General features: G+C 38.3%; 1 protein-coding gene across 3 annotated transcripts in view; it reads right to left on the reverse strand.

Moving 5' to 3' along the window:
• RIMS2 (regulating synaptic membrane exocytosis 2) overlaps positions 1-24476 on the reverse strand; it is a 340994-nt gene that overhangs the window by 37256 nt on the left and 279262 nt on the right. Inside the window, exon 22 of one of the 3 annotated variants that reach the window (XM_009891808.1) lies at positions 17737-17978. The exons of the other annotated variants lie outside the window; for them this stretch is intronic. Within the exon in view, the coding sequence (XP_009890110.1) occupies positions 17737-17978 (242 nt within the window). The remainder of the gene's footprint in view (positions 1-17736; positions 17979-24476) is intronic. 3 annotated transcript variants of the gene reach the window in all.

Raw genomic sequence — 24476 nt, forward strand, 5'->3', positions numbered from 1 at the left:
CAAAGGAATTTACTCATAAATGATGTCTAAATAGGTATTCATAATACACTCCTCGCCACAGTCTACCCGCAGTTGTGAACAAACATAATCTGCTGATTTTTATTCCATCTAAATGCTATCCGTGCATCTAGCTTTGCTGTCAGAGTGAAAGGAAGAGAAGTAACTTGATGAGAAACAAAACTGAGTGAGGATAAGCGGAAGAATCCTGAAGGATGTTGAAGTTTCAGGACAATGAGGTTAAATTTATGGGGATAAAAAGGGAGAAAGAAAGTCTGTCAGAGCAATATGCAAGGAAGATTACTTTAACTACTGAGTACGTGAGGGCATGCTGACATACACGAGAAACCAAGATATCCTGTGCTGTAGGAGAGAAGTGCATATACAGTGCAGAACCGTATAGCATAAGAATAGGAGTTGCCTACTTTTGGGGAAAGGTGTTACTATAAAATAGAGTTTGCCTTAAAACCTACTTTACTTTTTTTTTTTTCTACAGGGAGGCCAAGACTAATTTCTTTTTGTCCTGAGAGCAGCAATATCACATCTCATCGTTCCTGTGTCATACTCCTGTCTAGTAAAAATAAGTACTCCGCACTTATTAAGCTAAGCAAGGATCAATCATAAACTGCTGAAGAAAGTAACAGGAAAAAACAGCTCCAGGAATAACCAGTGGTGAAGTCTTTCGTTTCGTTTCGTTTCGTTTCATTTCATTTCATTTCATTTCATTTCATTTCATTCATTCTTTCAATTGATCTTCTTTCTGTTTAGGGCTTAGGCATTTGCATAACAAAGCTTTAGTGCGTTTTCAAGCCAGTAAGGAGTGGGTGGGAGTGATAGTCATCACTAAGAAATCATTTCCACACCTGCAGGTGAATCTCACCCTTCTCTCTTGGAGCACTTCTATGGCCTTCTTCACTCATTCCTGAAATATATTAAATGTTGCACATGATTTGCATATGGAGATGGATCCGTAGATTGTCTCTGAAGCTGTCTCTTGACAGATCAGAAGAAAAAAATCCCATATCCTTGTCACTGCAAACTTATTACAAAATGAACTGAACTAACATAGTGAAGAAAAACTTGCATGGAAAAGTCACAGAAACCAAGCTGTTGCTTGGCTGCCAGAGAAAGCGTCAGTGTAGACACTGTTACATGGCGACTTTCTCACCACATCTCAGATTAGAAGACAGTAATGAAGCAGTTAAATGAGAATAATATCTATTGCATATACAGAAAATATCAGTTTTCACCAGGAGAATTACAGAAATTAGAAACAGAGAAGTGTATTAACCCCACTAGCCATTGCCAACGCCAGGGCAAGGGTGTTCACTCTCAGGCAGCCCATTCAGAAAAGGACCAAAAATCCTACCGGTGTGATGCTATGAGTTGCTGTATGTGGCACGAACTACATTTTTTAAAATAACGCATCTCCACAGTATACTGTTAATCGTTAGGAAGAAATTAATCTACTGGCTTCACTTACATAGGTTTGGCTTTCAATTTGACCGAGAGCCCAATTCATGGCATAATCCCTCAGTGAGACAACAAACTTCATGACCGAGTGCCCACCCCAATTCATGCACCCAGCTGGCAATTCCGTGCTCAGCCCAGGCTGAGAAGTGAAGATGAGAAAAACTCCATTTCAGGACTGAAATATACCACCAATATTAATTATCCTGTCCCGATGCACAGAGAGCCGAGCAATGCCCCGTGCTGCAACCTGACAGGGCAACTGCAGCTGCTGGGTATGAAAACTGTGTGTCATTTCTAGACATCTCCTAAGGAAAAGGTTCTTATACAGTTGTGCTGTCTGCCCACGTGGACATTCTTTTCTCCTAACTAACTTTTCCACCTATGGAATATTTGCATTCAATAGCAAAAATAGTAGATAGGGAGCATAAAGGTATTAGTTTCCTACATGTTTAATGAAAACAAATGGCTGCTGAGAGCTGCAAATCAGTGCTCCCGTGAAGGAGCCTGAGCTTAGGCGGGGATGTGCGGGTCACCATTTGCACAGCTTGTCTCCCACGAGGATGGGATGTGGGAGCCATGAGAGAGCTCCAAGGATTCAGGAGATGTGATCAAGAACTGCAGTCTGCTAGGTAAGAGAGGTGAGGTTATTGTTGAGGGGAGAGGTGTGGGCTCCAATACCTCTAATATCTGTAGAACAACTGAAGTTAGGAAAACATAAAAAACTTAAAATACGTATATAGGAAATATATATGTGTGTGTGTGTGTACAAATGTGTGTATTACATACATGCATCTTTGACAGAAGTGTGTACATCTCAAACACATTTAAATCAGGCTTGCTTTCTTTGAGACTGTTGAATCTAAATTTTTTTCAAAGAATTGGACATTTTCTGTCTACTTTTCATTACCAAATTAAGAGAGATACTTCAAAAAGGCACCTTAAAAGGTATCCTAAGGTAACATAAAAATCCAGATGAACATTTAATTCAAAATAAATAGAAATTTTAACACAGCTGGCTTATTTTTGTTTATTGCATTGAGGATGGGCCCGTGAAACTATAATCTGATTTCTTGTCCTCAACAAAGCTGTGATATTTAATTACTATTTTGGCTTATTAGAAACTACAACACTTTTATAACTGTTTGATATTAAAAACCAACAGGTGATACACTAATAAATAATTACTGAGCCCAAACAATAGCAGAAAATTAATTAAGGATTACAAGGAACAAGGGGAAAGAAAGCATGACAACTATGGAGAAAAAGGAATTTCCGTCTGAGTTGCTCATGTACTCTGCTTTTTCAGAATGATTGTCCTAGTGACTCCAAGCAGTCCTACGCACTTCTCCTTTATAAAAGCTTTTCTCTCTTGCTATATTCTTCCCCAGCTGCTGTTCTTCCTCTAACTCCCTTGTTCCTGATTCCCACACTCTAACCCGCAGCAAGACCCATGCTGTCATGTAGTCCTCTCCTGTGTGCGCCTGCTTCTCCTTCTTTCACTGATATAATTGTTGAATTTCTCCACACTCCACTTCCCTCACCTCTTGACTCTTTCTCTCACATTAAAGTCTGCCTTGCTGCCTCCTGCTGTTGTTCATCCTCACCAATCACTTCTGCTTTCAGGCTGTAGTTCATCTTTGATGAAAATCTTCTCAACAGGCTGTCTGCTACCAGCCACGGGCGCTGAGCGCTTCATCCTGGATCTGTACATTTTTACTAGTCAGATATACCTTGCTATCTTCCTTTGATATCAATATTATCCTATATTAGTGCCTTCCTTTCATTCTGATTTAAGACCAATGTTTTACAGACCTCTGATTTCATAAGAATTGATAGAAAAATTTCTTCTTAATATTTTTAATTATCAAGTCTTTTTTTCTAGAATCTAGAGAATTCCTATGAGATCACTGTTTTCACGTCTGCTTTCATGTCAAGGCTACCTACTTTCAGTGAGATCCAAAGTCTCTGTGCTGAAAACAAAAAAGCAACAAATGTGCTCACTTCTCTGGTATTTACACGCTGGACAGATGTGCCATAACTCAGAATGAGAGGTGGAGGAATTGATGGGCTGAAGGTGGAACTGGAAAATGCAGTTAACTCTGCTGAAGGGAAGGAATGCAAATTAGCTAAAAATGGCTAATTAGCTACCTATCAAGTATTTTCAGATGAGAACAGAATTCTTGGTGATATGCCAAAAAATTAAATGGAAAATAAGTTCAAGGATTTTAATAAGTGTTACCTGTATGATCACTGACTGTGATTTCAGCCACTTCTATCCTGTCTGCGCTTATATGTGAATAAAAAGAATTAAAAAACACAAAGCTATAAAACTCAGAATAACTAATGTGGAGAGAGGGGCTGCAGCAGGATTTACATGCAGGTAAATATTATAAGCACATTGCTCTGCCACCCACCTTATCCTCCAGAATTTAATTATCTTTATAGTCTACTCATTCAAATGTAGATGAAATTAGCTGAGGCGTTATAAAACTGCAAGGTGTTATGGAGGGTGCAGACAGGCAAATAAATCCTCCATCATGGAGGGGTGGCTGCATGAAACTGATTTTCTCAGGTTATGTTTATAGTACCGAAGTCTACAGGGTCAGGACACTGACTTAGAAGCATTCTCATGATTTCTTAGCCCACTCCCTGCCACTATTTTGACCCAAGGCAGCAGAGATTTCCCAAAAAAGCAGTTCAGGAGGCAGCATGGGCATGGGAGGATGCCAGTAGATCTTAGGGATGAGGTGATCCTGCTCTAAGGAAAGCTTAAGATAGGTTAGCCATATGGACATTAGCCAGATCTCACTCTCAGAACCAGTGACAGACCTTGGTCTTTTTATTTATCTGTCCAGATGTAACCTTAAGTGATCGCAAGATTCAGAGCTTTAGAGGTCTCTCCAGAAGGAGACCTTCAGATTCCTTTCCATATATACTAAGTATCTTCAAACACCAGATGAGTATAGGGTGGCACCAAGGTAAAATAGACAGAAAGTTCCTTCCTCAATCCAGGAAAGCTAAGAATATGCAACACAGACAAAACTGGCACATGTTTAGGTTCATCTCCCCACTGAGAAGAAACAAGCATGGTGGCAAAAGCCAAGATTCAGCTTGGACCATCTGAGAAAATTAATTTCAAAATTGCAAAGAATCCTTTTCCCAGTGGGGTTCTATTCAACAATTCCTATAATCTGCCAACACGCTGCATGAAAGCACTTGCTTAAATGGAATAGCAAAAGGCATGCAAGTTAATGACTTCTACTGTGCACTAAGCACTTGCAGACCTCTCCATAAGGAAGCTGCTGAACTGACTGATCTGTTAATTTTCCTGCAGCCTGACCTCTAATGGGTACCTGTCGCTGGCAATTGGCTTCTGTCAGTTCATTAACGGAATGTGAGGAGTCTCTTAGCTTGCACGCTAGCTGAGAAGCGGTGCTTTCACAGGTGACTCCTGTGGCACTATGGTCTTCAGCCGCTGGGTAGCTGATGGAACACCACAGTGAACAGTTCTCTCCGGACTTCTATGTAGTTCACCTATTTAACTGCAAACGATTGAAACCCTTCCTGGCATTTCTGTCCCTTTACTGATGACATGACCAGTTATTGATAAGATGGTGAAGTTAAACCACAAAGTGTAGTAACAGCGAGACAGCTGAAGGGTTTCTTTAGTTCTTATCCTTTAGTGGTCCTAGCAAAGAAAGACAGCTGAAGCAGAAAACAGGATTGCTTTTGTGTGAAAAGTGGATTCACATGTCTTCCATCCCTTTGCGAGGGTCTGTAACCCTCAAACGTACCACTAACTTCAGTGGAACTACTCATATGCTTAATAGCAAACACATGTACTCAGCTAATTTCCCACATTCATAAATGATATTCAACCTCAAAAATAAAATCAGAATGTCTTTACAAGAAGGAAGTAATAAAAAGTCTGCCTGAACCATTTTTTTCCTCCAAGCTACACATATTCATATAAAGCAATTTTATTTGCATCCTCTGGATGGGAGCTGGATTTTCAGTCAAGTAATGCACCTCATAGTATGCAGAGATCACAAACTGAAACAACTTTTCAGTTGCCTACAAACTGCACAAAAGAGCCAACTGAAATACCTGCTCTGGAGATATGCCCAAAACCAGCAGGGAGCTTGTTACTAATTGGGAAACAAAGAGAACATACCCAACTGAGACAGAGAAAATATTAAAACAAATATTAAAAAGTTATGTCAAAATTATAAAATGTTGATGTTTATTCAAGTCATAATGTTTTATATGAATGCTTATTGCAAAAATAATTGTACTTGTTACTAATATAATTCAGAAATCAATGAGTAAATTAATGCAGTTATTAAATTAAAACAGATCTGTACTTTTCTGATGTTCATATATCACAGCATATTTTTATGCTGTGATGAAACACAGGTAGAATATTGCCTTGCTAGAACATGTGAGCTACAGATTTTAGAACATCTATGATACAGAGTTTCTATAAAAATAGGTTTTATTTTGTAAGGTGTTACTGTTATTTTTTCCACTTAATATTTAGTAAATTATAGCACTGCCTTAACACTTCATGTTTCACAGAAAAAATGGCATTAATTTTACATTTTCAAAAATACGTAAGATACCCACCTTAAAAAAAAATTCAGTAACTATTAATTAAGTTAATCACAGGGAAGTAATTTTTTCTTCACAGTACAGATTTATTCTTGACAGGTCTTACTGCAGCAAATAGTAACAAGAAGAGTACTTATTACTGTGAATATTTTCAATTAAGTCTCAATGTGATTTCATAGACTAAGCTAAAAATAATTTTTGCTGGCACCAAATTCTACCTAGACAATGGCAAAACCTAAATATTAGAGTACTATAGTTACAAAACTGGATAAAACCTGAATGTAACTTCTTGAGCTGACTTTTAATAGATAATATATATAGTTAAACATTTTGCATTGTAATAAAAAGATTACAGTAAAAAAATTCAATGTCATTTACACAAGCACTTGCAAGCATAGGAAAACCTCCTAAAAATAGGTACAAAAAGACAAAAACCCTCCCAATATTAAGACAACTATGTTTTGATTAATTTACAATAAAAAGCATGACTGCTAAGAAAATATCTCCCAAAGGATCTGTTCATTTTATGCAGATACACAAAGAACCATACACAAATTATTTAGCTGATGAGGAAAAAAATAAATTTTTGCCTTTGTTAAGGAATCATTCACCTTCTCCTAAACACGCTCCGTTAGGAGTGGTTTCAGAACAACTTGCAGGTTTTCTTCCTTCTGTGTCATGTTCTCAATGACAATTTATTGCTTCTTAATATATTCCCTGAGCAGGAAGAGAGAGTTTAACTGAACTTACATATGCCTAAGTACTAGAGAAAATCCTATCACTTTGTTCATGCAGTAATCAAAATGTCATCTGTACTGACATTCATGAAAAATCTTGGAGCAATTCCTCAGACATAAACTACTAAAATACAAAAAACTGTGGCAAAAAATATACAATTCACCAGTGCATTCCTTGAGCTAGCTTCTCAAGTTTCCACTGAAATTAGATGCACTTCCGATGTCTTCAAAACCTTCACTATCCATTCCCAAAGCATTTGGTAATTCAGGGATATGTTTTACTTTGTTAAAAAAAAAAAAAATAAAATGACCTGGAGTTCCCTAAAAGCATAGCTAAAAAGCACAATGTACACCCAAAGAAAAAATAATTTCACAAATTCTTTTTTGTTGTGTTGCTAAAGCATGGAATAGGGACTTGACAAGTTTTAGGCTTATATTCTGGCTCTCCATTGACTTCTGCTCATCTCAGTAACTGCTCTTTTCTGTTCTTCTCTTATCCTCCACTGTGTTTGTCTCACTTCTTTATACAGACTGCAAAGGTCAGATATGAATAAAAAATGGTTTAAAAATGGGTACAAGCATCTAAAGTGCACAGGAATTTGGCATCTCATTGCAAATAAATAAACCTAAGAAATTCTGCTTATAGCCCCAGTGGTGCCTCAGTTCCCCCAAAGCAGTTTTTTATCTTAATTTTCCCTCTAATTTTGATTCTGTAGATGTTGAGAAGCTACTGACACTTGCCAACATGGATATGGCAAGGACCTATGCTATACAGCATTCTGAAAAAGCAGGTCCTGCACATTCTGCCTCAGGGATGAATCAGGTACGCTTTACAAACTGCAGCTGCAGGACTCTCCTCAAGAAATGTAGTTTTGGTCACTGCTTTCTTTTTTTACATCTCTAGGGAAGCAGAAACCGAATCTCAGTTTTATATTGCAGCCAAGATGATGTATCCATGATGGAGGGAGATCTGAGTTCAGAGCCCCTCCCCTGCTAGAGAAGACAAGCATTTCCCACCTCCTTGGAGAGTGCCTGGCGAGCACCATCTGCCACACACTTGACATGCACTATTTTGCAAACCGAAGTTTTTGCTAGCACCCAAAAAAAGAAAAAAAAGGCCAAATAAAGCAATGATAAGAGACCCATGACTGTAGGCTAATGGTTAGAGTAATTTGTTTGTGAGTAGAGGGTTCACCTTCCTGATCTAATGGTTGCTTGTGTATTTTCTGTGAATCATCACTGGTACACTTAGCTAATTTTAAGGTAACATCATTTAATATGTTAATACAATTTCTCCTGTAGGGGTTTTCTGTTAGTGGCACATACAAGTTTTGAGTGATAACATCATCACACCTCTTCCGTGGAAGACAAAATCAATCTAAATGGTCTGAAGATGCCTAGGAGGCATATCCCCGTTCATTATGAGGGACACCAGCACAAAGAGTCCAGAAGCATGAAGAGCCCACACAGCTGTATTCTCAATATCTGCATGACTTCCCATGAGCTGTTTCTCTTCTGTGGTGTTTAAAAGCGGAAGTACTATAACATTTACCTCCCCATTTTATCCTAGGGAGAGCACAAATTAGACTTATTTATAATACAAGCATATGACAGCTAGCTGAAATGGGCAATATGAGAGTGCAGTAAAACTGAACTTTTCAAATACTGCAATATCCACGCAATCATAGAATCACAGAATGGTTTAGGTTGGAAGGGACCTTGAAGATCATCAAGTTCCAGTGCCCCTGCCATGGGCAGGGACACCTCCCAATAGACCAGGTTGCTCAAAGCCCCATCCAGCCTGGCCTTGAACACCTCCAGGGATGGAGCTTCCACAACGTCTCCAGGCAACCTGTTCCAGTGTCTCACTACCCTCACAGTGAAAAATTTTTTCCTAATCTAAACTTCTTCTAAGCTAAATCTACCCTCTTTCAGTTTAAAGCCAGTCCCCCTCATCCTATCACTACATGCCCTTGTAAAAAGTCCCTCCTCAGTTTTCCTGTAGGCCCCCTTTAAGCACCGGAAGGCCTCAATAAGTTCTCCCTGGAGCCTTCTCTTCTCCAGGCTGAACAATCCCAACTTGATCAGCCTGTCTTCATAGGAGAGGTGGTCCAGCCCTCTGATCATTTTTGTGACCCTCCCCTGGACCCGCTCTAACAGGTCCATGACTTTCCTGTGCTGAGGACTCCAGAACTGGACGCAGTACTCCAGATGGGGTCTCACCAGAGCAGAGTAGAGGGGCAGAATTACCTCCCTCGACCTGCTGGCCACACTTCTGATGCAGCCCAGGATACGGTTGGCTTTCTGGGCTGAGACGGCTGGCTTTCTGGGCTGAAGTCACATACCAGTTGAGGTCAGAGAATTTATCTGAATTAGACTACAAAGCGTGCCTCTAATACCACCTTTACTTCTGGGGCTATTTTCATGATTTTTTACTTTCAGGTAATTATTTTATAAATTACCTTCCACCCTTTGAAAAAAAATCATTTATCAAAAGCGTATTAATAGTATTGCTGATTGCATGGGTAGTGTTAAAGACACAAATTCAATATTGAGATATGACTTGCTAAAGGACCTTTACTATTTCATTCCATTTAAGTACAAGGAAGGAAATCCTGTATTATTGTGAAATGTTAAATTAAAAAAGATGCAGCCCTACTGAATCTGTAAATATAAATGCAATAGTTATTTATTTTTGATACTAAAACCACACTTTTGATAACTGTCCAAGACAAAAGTACGACAGCCCTCTTCCTGCTGTCCTTTTCAGATCTGAAGTAAATCTGCCTTCGTGGCACATTGTTATTTAGTGAAGGTGGTTTGTAGAGCAATGTGTAGGTGAGTATTATCCTTCTGGAAGAATACAAACAGTAGTCATTGAGGTGGCTATGTAAAAAATTTACAATACTAGCAAAAATATTTCAACTGGAAACCAATAAAACTGATTTTTTTTTTTCCCTAAAGTATAAACTAGATAGAGACATAGAACTGTCACTACAGGTATCTTAGACATTTCAGCCAAACTGGAAACTGAATAACTGCCAGAGTAAAAGTACGAAATTGCCCTATAAAGTTCTTCTTTTCACTCTCAAGTTTCAGTCGGATGAAGTCAGAGCCTTTTTTCACAGAATACAACAAGAAATTCACAGATATTATATCACATGTTAACTAAGGGATTATAAAATCCCAAAAGAAGTTTTCAAATTGAAACTTTTTAAAGGAAAGCCTAAATTATTCTGTTGAATAGCTCTCACATAACCTAAAAAAAGATATGCTCTCCAGATTTAATTAATTCAGAAAGGACTGTGATGGCGTTTCCTTATGTAACAATACAAAGAACAAATCTTGTTTACTGTGAAGACAGAAATAAAACAGCTTTAAAGTTTTTTGATGAGACGTATGTTTTTTTTCTAGCAGGGATCTTATGAGAATTCTTTTGCTCTGAATAAGAAAAGATAACTTAGCAATATTCTTACCAAGAAAGATCACCCTACATTTCTCTCTCTATTTTTACCTCTAATTATGGAAAGAAAAAAAATCTTGTGGAAGGTCAAGCTAAACGTTCTGATCTCACTTATAGCTTTCTCCTTTTTTTCCCTTATTAATGAGATCAAGTGGTAATGTAAGTATGTTGCTTTTTAAGGAAATGGTTGGCAACACAAAAAATCCTTTTTGGAAATATAAGTAAAGGTTTTAATCATATAAATGCCTACAACTAGGAGATTTAATTTTATCTATACCACAGCGAGCTGGAAATCTCACAGGGGTATATCTCACTGAGTTGGTAACTACATTACAGAGAGAGAGTTCAATGAATAATTTGTGACTGGAGCACTATCACTTGGTTCATATACGATTGGCACATCTTGTCCCAAAATTAAGCCTTTTATTCTTACTTCCTAGTCTCATTATAGGATTTTCTTCTCATCTGTCTGGAATTTCTGTGTATATATGGCATAAGGTGTCTCCCACACTTTGTGTGTGAGAAGTGTCTTCCAGAGGACTTCTATAAGATCAAAGCTAGCACTGCCTGGAGTTCAGTTTGGACACCTCAGTGATATATTTCTTTTCATTGCATCCACCTCTCACAAAAGCTTTATGAAAATATCAGGGCTCAATTATATACCTACCCTCTACAGAAAATCTGTTGAGGAGAGTTGCATAAATTTTGTACTGCCTCATCTTCTTCCCTAGTCTTTTCCTACATGTGGAAGAAAACAATTTAAAACCAAAAGTCTATCACCTTAGTAAAATATAGTTAAAAGCCTGTGTAGCCAGCCTTTTTAGTTTGCAATTAGAGTCTACTTATTTATTAGCATACTCTCCAGAGTTTATTTAGTAAAAGCTGATTAATGCTCTTGGTAATGTATTTATTATAACGGTGCTTTCTCTTTGGTAAAGGATTCGGGTCACAATTCTCAACTAATCAGTAGGACAAATTGGCCTTAATCTCTTGTCAACTGCTAATCCTATATTTCTATCAATGTAATACGGGTTTATTTTGAAACTAAATCAGATTACACATCAAGAATACTGATAAAAGTATAATACTACACATGAAAGCAATTTATTAACATTAGTAATCTGCCTCTGGACTAGGAGAGGGAATAAAACCCCAAACAAATGGCTTGCTTCAAATCACCTGAATGATATATGTGATTTTTAAAAAAAATGAAATACATGGCCAGATTAAAAGTAGTGAATGATAATTTCAGTTGCTGCTTGGCCACATAAATTAATTCTAGAGATAGAAAATACCAATGCATATTATGAAAACAAATACACTTTTAGTTCCGTAGCTTGTTTGCTTACCATATTCTATCTCATTTTAGACAATGAAAGGAAATCAGTGTTTCTCCTTGAGTTACTGTAGGAAGTGATTAATCACGTTCTTTTTAATAGGAAACATACGTACTCTATGTGTAGCAGAAAACTGTTTTTTATATAAATCCAAACTTTGAACTAAGAAATGTGAAATTCCATACAAGACCAAGACCAATACTCCCATAAGATTCCCTTCGATTATTCTAGTAATTGCGGAAATTGCACTACAGGCTATGTGGTGGGTTCATGACAGACATAACTGACACTATTCTGCTTATGAATACAGCTCTTTAGACTGTACTTTCAACACTCTACAAAACATATAGAACCCCAAATTTAGCTTTTAATGCACACAGAAAGTAAAATCCCATTCAAGCTTTTTGCTCTAAGAGACCTACTTCTCTTATATTTCTTCTAAGAAAAGATGTAGTCACAAAATATAAAAATTTCAAAATACTTCAACCTTGTTGCACTGGGGTTACCCTTTGGACCTCTCCAGAATTTGTTAAAATAGAAGCACCTCTTTTTGATGAACTGTATTTAATTCTGTCAAGGGCACTCCTCATTTTTTTTTTGCACTGAATCAACTGATTTTTGCTTTTTTTTCCTACAGAGAAATATAACTTCAAGAATATAATGCCATACTTTAACCCACCAAAATTATGAAGGATATTAAGAGAGCACAGAACTCCATGACACATCGTCCCAAAGCTATACTTTTACAGCCCTATAACTTCATGCCACATGTGGCATCTTGCCAAAGTTTGTCTTCCTGCTAAAGGGAGGACAGCTTTTATTTTGGTCATTAAAAAACCAAGCCAAACTTTTTTGTTCTAATGTGGTTTTATTAGGTTTTAATACTTGCCTATGCCTTGGTTGACCTTGCATAGTTTTCCAGTAGTTTTCCAATGCTTTCCTACAGCTTTTATCTTGGGAGAATTCACCTATTAGAAAGAGTAATTAGCTTACATGGAGCAACGTGTAGCCACAGCGAAACCGCAGTTGAGGCAGCATCAGTTGACCCCCAGGGTCATCTGCGAGGCTTACGTGTGCAGGGCCCTCCAGAGCGCTCTACCTTGGAGTAACGCTCTACAGAGACACACATGGGCAGTTTATTTCTACTCAAACACATGGTTACACCTCTCTGCAGGCATTACTCTACTGGCCACTCTCAAGTCACACTGTTACATGATTTTTGTCATCTATTTTAATAGATGCCACCTATTGTGATTATATACCCAAAGACGTCATGGACTCAGTCCCTAAGAGTGCTCTGGGCTCTGTACATATGACTGAATATATGTACACACAGGAAACTTTTTAGTATCTATGACCTATCGTGTGGTCCGGACTCTAGAAAAAAGCCTCGAAAACATAAATTAAGCTGCTTAGGGTTTTGGGTATAATCAGCCTACAAAGACAATAGGTCTTGGCTCACTAAAAAAAGACAAAATATTTTCCCAGCTAAAGGAGAAATGTCAGCTAAAGAAGGGAAGTCAAGGCACTGAGGTATACACCTGCCAGAGACAATGCATGTAAGTTGAAAGGGAGATCTAAGATTGTGTAATCAGAAGAGGGCAAAGACTTCACTCATTAATGAAACATAACTGAGAGTTACAGGTCTGCAGCTGTACGGAAGCCTGATCATCAGTTCCCTCAGGGCTGTCCAGCAGGAAAAGGACTGCATTCCAGATATGGATAGCTAAGCAAACACTGTTAAGATGCTGCTTGAGATTTGCACTTTGTATTTAATTTTCCTCAGTAAAGAAAGTCAGCTTTTCCACTAGGAAGAATGCCTGTGGAATTGGGACCTGAAGGTTACAACATAAACTCTTTGTAACCCACCAAAAGTTAGCTTCTAGGAATGAGTGCTTCACCCAAGTGTAGGGAGTATTCCTTTAGCTATTTTTTGTAGCACGGAAAAGGTACAGGAATCAGAACTAAAATCAATTCTGATTTGCCTTGCCACTCTACTCTAGAGTCTCTTATCTTTTACTAAAGTCTTATCTTAAGTAAAAGTTACCTTAAGTAAAATTACTTTTGTGTCATCCAACCATTAGCTTGATTCCAAGGTTAAAGAAATTGCAGGAATTCCCAGGCTCTTTTTTTTTTTTAATTGCTTTAAAATAAACCAAATCAGTTCACAAAATAATGATCCTGTATATTCTCACACTTAAAATTTTCATTAAATCAAATAATAGGAAAAATATTACAGCAGTGATACACATTGTTAAAAGGAGTGTGAACTTTTAGAATAGTAAATTACAACTCTCCTTTAAGCCCAAATGGAAACCAGAGAATGAGTGTCATCTATTTTTTATTCATTTTTTCTGTATTCCCATGGTCTTTACACTGGTATTTTTTCTGCTTTTTTTCCCCCCATAACAATAGTGATGCACAGAGCACCACTTAAGATCTTTTAATATAATGGATATGAGAACACACTGTGGTTCTCTTACTATGATAATCTGAAAAGATCTGTTCCTAGTGGCTATGTCAATGAAGTCAGATCTTTTTTACTTCCTGAATTATTATTTTAGTCTCATAAATTAACCTTGATGGGCTTGGTCAGCAAAGTTAATGGATTAGCAATTTTCTAAGCATTTAAGACTGTATATGTCTGAGGAGAAAAAAGCATTGCTTATTCAGGTTTTTGTGATATTTCAGATGTATTCAGTTCTCTCTCTGGAGGCCTTCCAACACAGAGTATGCACTAGCTACAGTCAAATGAAATCCAAATACCATTGTTGGGTAATAAATTTCATTGCTGTTGTTGTTATTGTTATTACAATTACTCCTTTTACTCCCACCTATAACAACAAATCAACAAACCCTTTACCTGTAAAACCCAAACAACTGTTCCTACCTGAATACACTAAAAGAATTACTAAACAGAATAAAAAATATTGTTGTACGTAAAGTGTCAATTTCTTAATACTATGCCAAATAACAAGAAATAACATAAAATTAATTTGAAAAGACAGTAAAAATGGACCTTTAAGGCATTTATTGCAAGTTTGGTTCACAGTCCTTAAAGCAGTTATGATGACTTTCAAAAAAACTTCTGGCATGGATTTAGTTATAAAATACGAATGAAGAAAACCACTGAAATACAATTATGTTTTACAAAACACTTGAAAAAAGTTTCAGATATACTGATAGGCATTTCTTCACTGACTTCCATATGAGCACACTGTTTATTAAAGCCTAGTTGCTATAAATATGATCACAACTTTCTATAGAAGTAGTATTGTTATCTAATGCTATCAGTATGCTTTTTCAAGTCTGATATGTAAGGAGATACTTAGCTGATCCGTTGAATGATACAATTTCTGCAGAAACTACCTAAGAGCCCTTTATACTTCGTCCAGTTTCTGTGTGGTACCAGTGCCTTGCCTCCTGAGCATCCTCTGCCTCTCAGTTCCAGAAAACTGTACTTAGAGGACATCTACAGCACATTAGTGTTTTGATCCCAGCCCTTTTATCAATGCTTGTAGCGACACACGAGTCCTTGTGCAGGCACTTACCCTCTGAAAACAGGAACATGATGTGATAAAACACGGAAATTCATAAATTCATTAAATACATTAAGTGCACGTTTTAAACCTCTGGCATTCATGTATAACACCGGTGTCCAATATTTTCTTTAAGATGTGCCGATGGATGCTTAAGACATGCAAAACACTTCATGATGTGACCTCACCCCCCCAACATTGTGAGACTGGAGACACAGCACCATACACATACTTCATCCAGGGGCTGACATGTGGCCACAGGCTTGCTCACCGTTTGACCAGTGTGCTTGCATGACCCAACTGGGTAGACCATGCACGTGCCTGTCCTGTTACGTGCAGCCACACATGGCCACCAGACAAGGCCCCTCAGGAGCGCTGTCAAATAGGGCAGCAGGAGCTGGTGTGGGGTAACACCTCTACAAAACAACCTGATACATGAAGGGACTTTTCAGAAGGCGGCAACAGGAGGTGCACTGGCTGCTCTCCTCCGGGCAAGGCACAGGCCAGCCCTGAGCACAGACCTCTCCCAGGGAGCAGCCGATGGAGAAGGGCTGCTGGCCAGAGCCATGCAGGCTCCCCTGGTTTCTGCCGCTCCTCTAACAGCACTGAAATACAGCTCCTGGTTCAAGAGTTTTTCAGAACACCCCATTCACAGTCTATGGGTCAAGAGACCTGGAGTACTTTTGAAAGAGTTATTTTTATATTATTATTGAAAGACAAATTTCACATTTGTCCCTGACTTGAGCATCTAATCAGTTGTTGGGCAACTGATTGGATATAAAAGAGAGAAAAACTTCAGATTGGAATTCCCAAATAACTAAGACAGCATGGTGTTTAAATCAAATCTAGGCAAGCCACACAACACAGATCCTCTCTAGTGCTGAGACATACTTGAACAGCGTACAAAGAGCTGACATCTTTCATTTAATACCTCTTACAGTACAAGATACCAGATTAGATCAGAACTAGTAATGCAGTGCACTGTATTTGCCTTGATATTCAAATACACCCATACTGTTACATACCAATGTACTATCACATAAGTAAAACTCCGATTTCTAGCTGAGCAAGCGGCTAAGACTTTTTCTTGCCCAACCAGACACTTCCCAGAACTGTATAAAGATGACTCCATCTTTCACCTCGCATTCATTTTAACTCAGAGAAAATAGAAATGCATACGGAACTGCCATTTCCATAACCTGCAAGTGAGTTGGTAAAATACGAGATTGCTACGAAGACTTGCCTACTGGTGGAGTCATTGGTGTCTGCATGATTTCAGAGCTTTCACGATGTATGTTCTTTCCCCTCTTCTTCATTCCCTCCTGTCTCATATCGCATTCAGTAAGACACACGTTCAAGCTGCCTGTTCTCCTTCTGTGTACTTCTCCTTCTTCTGCACTGTTACCCCTCTAGCTTACCCTTCCTTTCCCCTCTTTTTTACTTCTACTCTTTCCAGGTACTTTAAATCCTCTCTCCTATAAAAGTTTACTTACAAAATTTACCACCATTTCTGACATTGCAAATCATCGTTTTGCTCCATTTCCTTGTACATTAAAACTCTTATCACTTTGGTTTTACGGTATAAACTGCAAACTTTACAGAGAACTGAAAAATCTCTTATCAGTGTTTGAATGGTGGTTAGCACAATGGAGACCATGCATAACTGAACACTATAAACTTATGTTGAACCATATGACAATGTTACAACAGTTTTGCTTAAATGCTGAGCGTACAATATATCTTATGTATATACCTTGAAATATATATGTGCATAACTATCTAAATTGCTTAAACACTTTTTTAATATGTCATTTAAATATGTTATTTTTTTCCATGTAAAATACACTTGTTCTATACAGCTTCCTTAATTGACAATGAGAGCTTTTCAGAGTGCATTATATGGATTTTCTCTGAAATAGGAGGAATAGAAAAAAATGCATACAATTTTAAATGCTTTAGGCATCAAAGCAGAAAAACTCTCCCCTTTTCCAAGATAGAACATTTTAGTATCAATTTAACTGAGACAAACAGAAATGAGGAAAGTTTATACTGATGGTGAATATGCTCGTAGGCTGAAAAGGAATGAAATAAAAAGCAATAAAACAGTTCTACTAAAGTAATATAACATATCACTTTGTTCAGGAAAATTGTTTTGTTTCAAAATAATGTTGCATGTTCAAATGTGAAAAAAAAACATACTGAAATATACATTTGTGACAAAAGCAAAGGAATTTCGCAACATTTCAGCAATCCTTCACAAACTTGCAGTAAGGATTCCCCCCCAACAGCAGTACAGCGACTCATGTTGGCTCCTGAGAAGCAAGGAATTAGTGCATTAAGCTGGTTCCAGCAAGCAGAAAATAGAAGCCTCCGTCCAACCTGAAAAGGATCTTTGCTAAAAAAAAGAAAGTTTAGTAAATATCCAGAGAAAAAAGATGTTTGACCATTTTCTTCATTCTGTAGAATATTGTTGATTAGGCAACTTCAACAAGATATCCAAATGATTAAACTGTAATTCATATACATTATGTACCTTAAAATGATAACTTGAGAGGGGGGAAAAAAAATCCAGTTCCTACCAGTTTGGCTGAGTTGTGATGTGCTACGGCTTTTTCGCGAGAGACCCACGATGGCGACCATCTTTGCACCGATGCTGGAGCGTCTCTTCTTGCCGCCACCACCCACAGTGCCCACTGCAGTGTCCGACTGGCTGCCATCATTCTTCTCCAGTGTGTACATGTCCCCACCGATGCTGGTGCTCTTAGTCATGTTCTTTCCTGAGACGCCCATCTGTCTGCTTTGCATTTTGGATGTAAAGACACTGTCAGCCAGTGGATGGATAAACAGCGCAGACAAAGAAGAGTAAAAAGGGGGAGACAGAAAAGGACAGGTTTCAGATGGAAGGTTTTGGGAGATTGGAGGGTAAAAGCAGCTAATTCACACAGGTAGGGTTTGGCTTTTGAGGGGTAAAAGGGGGCAACTTTAATTCTAGGTTCCTGTTTGGTCTCCTGTGAACATACTTGACTCATCAAAATTTTGTTTAAAATAACAAACTCTTATTTACTGATTGTCTTAAAACACATTACCAGCAAGAGCATGTCAAAGAATTAATACATCAGTATGTCGTATATATATTTTTTGCACAGGAAATTTAAGTTCTGCAATCAATTTAAGCTCTGCCCTCCTTCTTCTCACATATATACATGTGGGAGACCTCGGCTGGTCTGACGGATCAAAATACAAGTTTAACACTGACTCTGAACAGATATCCGTGTACCCTTGAGGAGACAGAAGAATCCTGAGAAGATCCGAGCAAACAAGATAAGGGGTGGCAAACATCCTGGCTTTTCCCAGAGCATGAACAGTGCATGATCAACAATTGTATTGGCTGAATGGTGTGTGATGTGAGAGTGGATTGGGCAAAAGTAGAATGTTAGAATATATGCACAGATAAGCAACCAGCTAAGAGGATATAAAAGAGCACTGCTTGTAAAATAAAGGAGGACGATTGCTGAAACTGGATATTGAGTGTCGTGTCCGTCTCTACAACAACATATACAGACAAATAATCTATATTCCTCTGGGAAAGAGATACTTGATTCAATACAGAGTGGAAGGGGATATCAGTCTGAAGTCTAGTTTTGGTTTCAAAACATTCAGACAATTCAAGTATGTTTTCAGTAATGTGGTTTAGCTCAGTCACCCTATGATTTTGATGAAATTACACAACAATGAACAGCTGTAGGTTTTTTGGTCCCTATGTTCAGCAACAAATACATGTATTATATGTGTATTTCATACAACGCTTCGTTGCTATCTGACATAGATCATCGTTACTGATCAATGGAATTTAATTCTAATATAACTTTTCTACTCATTTATAGACTGTTTCTACATGTTCTGTGTGGCTGCATCTTAATTATCTGCTGCAACATTTCACAACATGCTCCAGGGGGACCTGATCTCCAGTGGTCCAGGCTAAGGGACCTGTCCTTTGCATACAAATGACAATCTACAGTGATGACGGCAGTACCTATCCAGATTTTGCCCTGACATCTAAACAGTATGTGTCTGGACAAACATCCAGACCTGGAAAGTCTGGAGCACATGGGCCTGAGAATACATAGAGAATGTTTCTATTTCAGTGAAATCCTTCCACAGAACTTAAATCTTCATTATTCTGTTCAGTACAGTGCATCTCACTGAAAAGTCCCCACAAGATACAGTCTTAGACAATCCACAAAACAGTGGAATATTTCTAGAAAGCAGGGAAATTATTCATTTTTGTGTTAAACCACCAGTATGTAAGGGTTAATAAAGAATATTTCTGCTTTTTAAACAGATTTTCAAAACCATGCAAAAACTATTCCTAGAGCTTTACTGCTCAGTAAATGGCTCTGAAGTAAATTTTAGTGGGCATAGCCATACTCCTTTCCCCTTACCTGTAATGGCCTGAATCTATTTCAAAAAGCAGAAGGGTTTATTACTTCTTCAGGAAGTTTATATAATACATGTTCTGTCACACAAAACTTACCTATGGATTTAATGCAGTGCCTTCAAAAGCAAATGGATCGTGGGCTCTCTTCCATTGACTCAAGGGGAAATGGAATAAGACATCATATTTGGAACAACAATGCAACTATTTAAGATATTTGACAGGTACCCAGAAAGTGCTTTACTCTTTAGTTAACAGCTGCACATGCATGAAGGCACAAAATGCTTGGAGTTAAGCCACAACACAGAGGAAAACATAAGAACTCATTTATAGAAGAAATAGACCACTGCCACCAAGTAAAAAAATATTGCGTGTGCTTCTGAAGTATAGGGCAAAATACAAATGAGAGTTTGGATCAAGAGATGGAGAGGCACAAAACAACCCCATGGAATGCTACTGGCTTGGGGAAGAGTGGCTGGAAAGCTGCCCAGCAGAAAAGCACCTAGGGGTGTTGGTCGACAGCTGGCAGAATATGAGCCAGCAGTGTGTCCAGGTGACCAAGAAGGTCAATGGCATCCTGGCTTGTATCAGTAATTATGTGGCCAGCAGGACTAGAGAAGTGTTCATCCCCCTGTAATTAGCACATGTGAGGCCACACCTCCATGTACTGTGTCCAGTTTTGGGCCATTCACTACAAGAAAGACATTGAGGTGTTGGAGCATGTCCAGAGAAGGGCAACAAAGCTGGTGAAGCGTCTAGAGAACAAGTCTTATGAGAAGCAGCTGAGGGAACTGGGGTTGTATAGCCCGGAGAAAAGGAGGCTGAGGGGAGACCTTATCACTCTGTACAACTACCTGAAAGGAGGTTGTAGCGAGGTGGGGGTCAGTCTCTTTTCCCAAGTCACAAGTGATAGGACAAGAGGAAATGGCCTCAAGTTGTGCCAGGGGAGGTTTAGGGCGGATATTAGGAAAAATTTCTTCACTGAAAGGGTTGTTAAGCATTGGAACAGGCTGCCAGGGGAAGTGGTGGAATCACCATCCATGGAGGTATTTAGTAGACAGGTAGGTGTGGTGCTTAGGGACATGGTTTAGGGGTGGTTTTGACAGTGTTAGGCTGATGGTTGGACTTGATGATCTTAAAAGTCCCTTCCAACCTAGACAATTCCATGATTCTATGAAAATGAAGCTGAGAGAGAGATCTAGTGGCCTTGCCTGGACAGACAATAACAAAAGACTGCAACACAGTGGTAACCGGAAAGTCCTTTTCTTATCCTTTTTTAATTCTCTTTGTTGTTACATTAGTGCACACTGACTCACATTGGTATACTGAACACTAAGGAAAGAGTGGGGTAGAAAGTGAGTAAAGAGGAAAGCAGGGAAGGAAAAAAAAAGTGGATCTCCGTTTCTGGGGCATTTTAGCACTATAGTAATTTCCTTGTAAGATGGTAACATCACATGCTTTATCTTCTTTCAAACTAACACCTTTAGGGATTGATTCACAGAAACAAGATGCCACAGAAACTACTTCTCAGTTTCAACACTACCTTGAGTACAAGAAATACTAGCGAGATCTAGGAAGAACAGTTTTGGGCAGAGCTAGTATCTTCAACTTTATCTTATGCAAGATTCTTCTAATAATCAGAAAATTAGAGCCCCTTATCAAGTAATGTTATTTTTAACCCAAGTTCTCTAAGGAAATGTGATTAATGTGACTGTGTTTTCTGTCAGGCCTCTCTCTTTTCAGTGTTTTTTAAAATCAGTTCAAATTTGACACAGGAGTAGAAAACTAGAGCTATTTACTTTCTAAAATAATTTTGAAAACAGATCCCTGGAGAAAGATCTTATGAATGCCCCTTGGGGGAAAGACTAGCATAAGTCATTACTGAATGTCTGTTATTTCATGTGGGAGCTCATTCGCACAGCACAGACTGATAGGGGAAGCAAAATTTTTACTACTTGCAGAACAACCTATTCCAATGATGCATTTTCCAAGAATGTTATCCAGAAAATCAGTGGGTTCCTGGTGGTTTTTTTTTTTTTTCCTATTTACTAATAGGACATAATAATGATGGCATTGCTTTATAAGTGATGTAAACATTTAGGAAAGGTCTTATGTCATAGCAGTCAAAACAGAAATATTCTCTTTTCTCATAAAACTTACATTGAGGAGAAAGTTCCCATTTCCTGAGTCTAATGTGCCTTTGAGGTGCTTCATGTGTCATTTTCCAAGATGTATAATTCTATTTAAGTGCAATGGATTACAATAATTACCCTTATTAAAGAAATCGATGTGCTTAAAAAGGTTGGCGTGCAAACAAAGTTGCTATAATTTCACTATGCAGTTAACTATGAAAGCATGACAAAAATTTGCTCCTTGGCTGCTGTCTAAAGGCTTCTTTATCACAAAATGAAGCTTTGCTGTTTCCACCTGCCAATAGTGAGGTAGACTTCATTCAGCCACGTTCTTTTGACCAACTGAGAAAAGTAGGAAAGGGAACTCAAGTAAGAAAAAAGATTTAGATTTGTGTGCATACACCAAATACTAGTACAAATGGTTAATATTGAAAGTTCATTCACAAAACTTTTTTTCCACTAGACTTCTAAAAACATTTTCTTTAATTAAAGGTTTGCCCCCTCTCCCCCCAAAAAGCAGCTGAGAAGACATCTTTGTTATACTCCCAACCAGTAAATAGTTCTTGGAGAAAGCAAATCACACAGCAGTGGCTTATTTTTTTTCCCCCTCAATTTCTCTCTCAACAAAAATGCTTTGAGAAATAAGTACTAGGAGAGTTCCGAGTGGCTTAGTAAATCTCATAGTTGCTTAGTAATCTCATAGTAAATCTGCAGTGGTCACAAGCACCTCCTTCATCAGCACTCTGAACCCTTTCTGGCCATCCAAACCCTCACTCACTAATTATTTTCGGTAGATGGTTGGTATCCTCACCAGTGAAGCTATCCTTCTACTTTGACAGTGCCAGAAATGGATTATTCCCAGAAAAATAGGGGTTGTATGTCAGGGTTTACTCCTTTCCGATGTAACAGAAATATAAGATGGACTTCAAAGTGAAAAAGAGTAAATCCTACAACCTTTTCTCTTAACAGGAAACAGAAATTACTTGAAGGTTTCTTTACATGTACATGTAAAGACCCCGACCCAGGCTATCTCCTGAATTGTGCCTGGACTAAATCAAGGGCATGTTATCGGTGCATCCTGCACAAAGCTATGATAAAGGAGAACACAATGTTTAAACAGTATGGATGATCATGGGATGCGCTTAAGACTATGTCTTGGCACTGTCTAGTTTATTGGTATAGACATAGCGTTAAATTCCATAAGCTTTTTCTATATGCTTTTGATGAAAAACTGTAAGCAAGTACAAAATTGCTGTCCATACATAACCTTCTGGAAAATGCAATATTAAATTTCTTGATTCCTTAAAGGCATTCATCTTTAAGATCTCTTTGCAGAGACCCACTTGTTTTCAAAGCTGGGAGTGCAATTATTCTCTGGAATCAAATTTGCCGTATTATAGCAGATAATCAGAAACTACCCTGTTTTTCTCCCCAGCTTGTCAGTATCTGTGCTGAATTACCAAAATAATGCAAAACACTGGCAGATAAACTCTCCCAAAATACAATGCCTAGGACTGGCTGCTTGGAAAACGATCCCTTCTGGAGCTGATGCATAGGCAGAAGGGAATACCATAAAGGACCTAAGGAAATCTTTACAGAGGGGAGGCAGAGAAGTAAGTCTCTAAGATCTTTGCTTCAGTCTTGGTATCTCCTGCTTTAGACAGTCCATTTCCTTGATATCTGACCAAGAAGGAAAGCAACTGTGTGTGAGATTTGGGTTAAGGAGAGGGAAGATTTCACAGTGCGAAAGGATACTGCTCTAAAGGCAGAGCAACTGTTTTGAACCACTTTATATACAACAATATCGCAGGTAACTCTTGCACCAGGTAAGATGGACTGTGGTGTGGGGTTCCAGATAAAATCTTGGTTTAATCAACATTTTTGGATATTAAGATGTAAAAAACTAGTCAGAAACTTCATCCAGCCTCTCACAGTTTCTGACTGACTTATTCGTGCTTTAGAGGTGTTTAATACTCTTAACAAGAAAATACTAATTTTAGAACTAATTGATAATATTCTTGGCTGCTGTTACATTTTTCATGAAGCAGCTGCAGACATGCTGAACCCTCATTGTTTCGTACGTATCAAATGAAAAGTCTCATCCTGTCTCCATAGTTAAAAACCTGCAGGTTTTGGCTGCAGCTTTTGAACCAGTTGCAGAGTTGGGCAACATCTCACTAGTTTGTCAGAATCTTGCCTACAGAAACCCTTTATAGAAACTAGCTGATTAGTGCAGTAAGTGCCAAATTTCCTCAGGAACCTTTTGTTTAGGACAGAAAAACAAAACAAAAGTAAACACAAACTAAAAAAAACTACTGACACCTGGGAGTCCTTATGTTTTGATGCCTGTTGAGCAGCAAACTAACCAGAATGGTGATGGAGGAACTAAAGACAATGACTCCCCTGAAAGCTGTTACTGATATAAAAAGCATTTGTGAAGTCCCACAGGTTAAAGAACTTCATTATGATTTTTGCAGGCATCCTATGCTGCTGCACAGGGCAGTACTGCCCGTTTGTTCTGTACATGAAGCAGTCCAACAGGCAGCAACAAGAAAGGCTAAACTAGGAAAATACACTGACTCAGTTTTTCTCCACAGACAAGAAATACAAACAACAAACAGGCCCAATCCCAAATTTTAGGACTCCATGGTCATTCAAAAAAGACAGATCATATCCTTTCAGACATCCTCTGTCACCTTCGCATTTTTCTGTCCTTGACTTATCAAAACAATAATCAGACTCTCATAGGGTG

This window comes from Charadrius vociferus, unplaced genomic scaffold, assembly GCF_000708025.1.
Source record: "Charadrius vociferus isolate BGI_N301 unplaced genomic scaffold, ASM70802v2 scaffold15, whole genome shotgun sequence".
Taxonomy (NCBI): Eukaryota; Metazoa; Chordata; class Aves; order Charadriiformes; family Charadriidae; genus Charadrius; species Charadrius vociferus.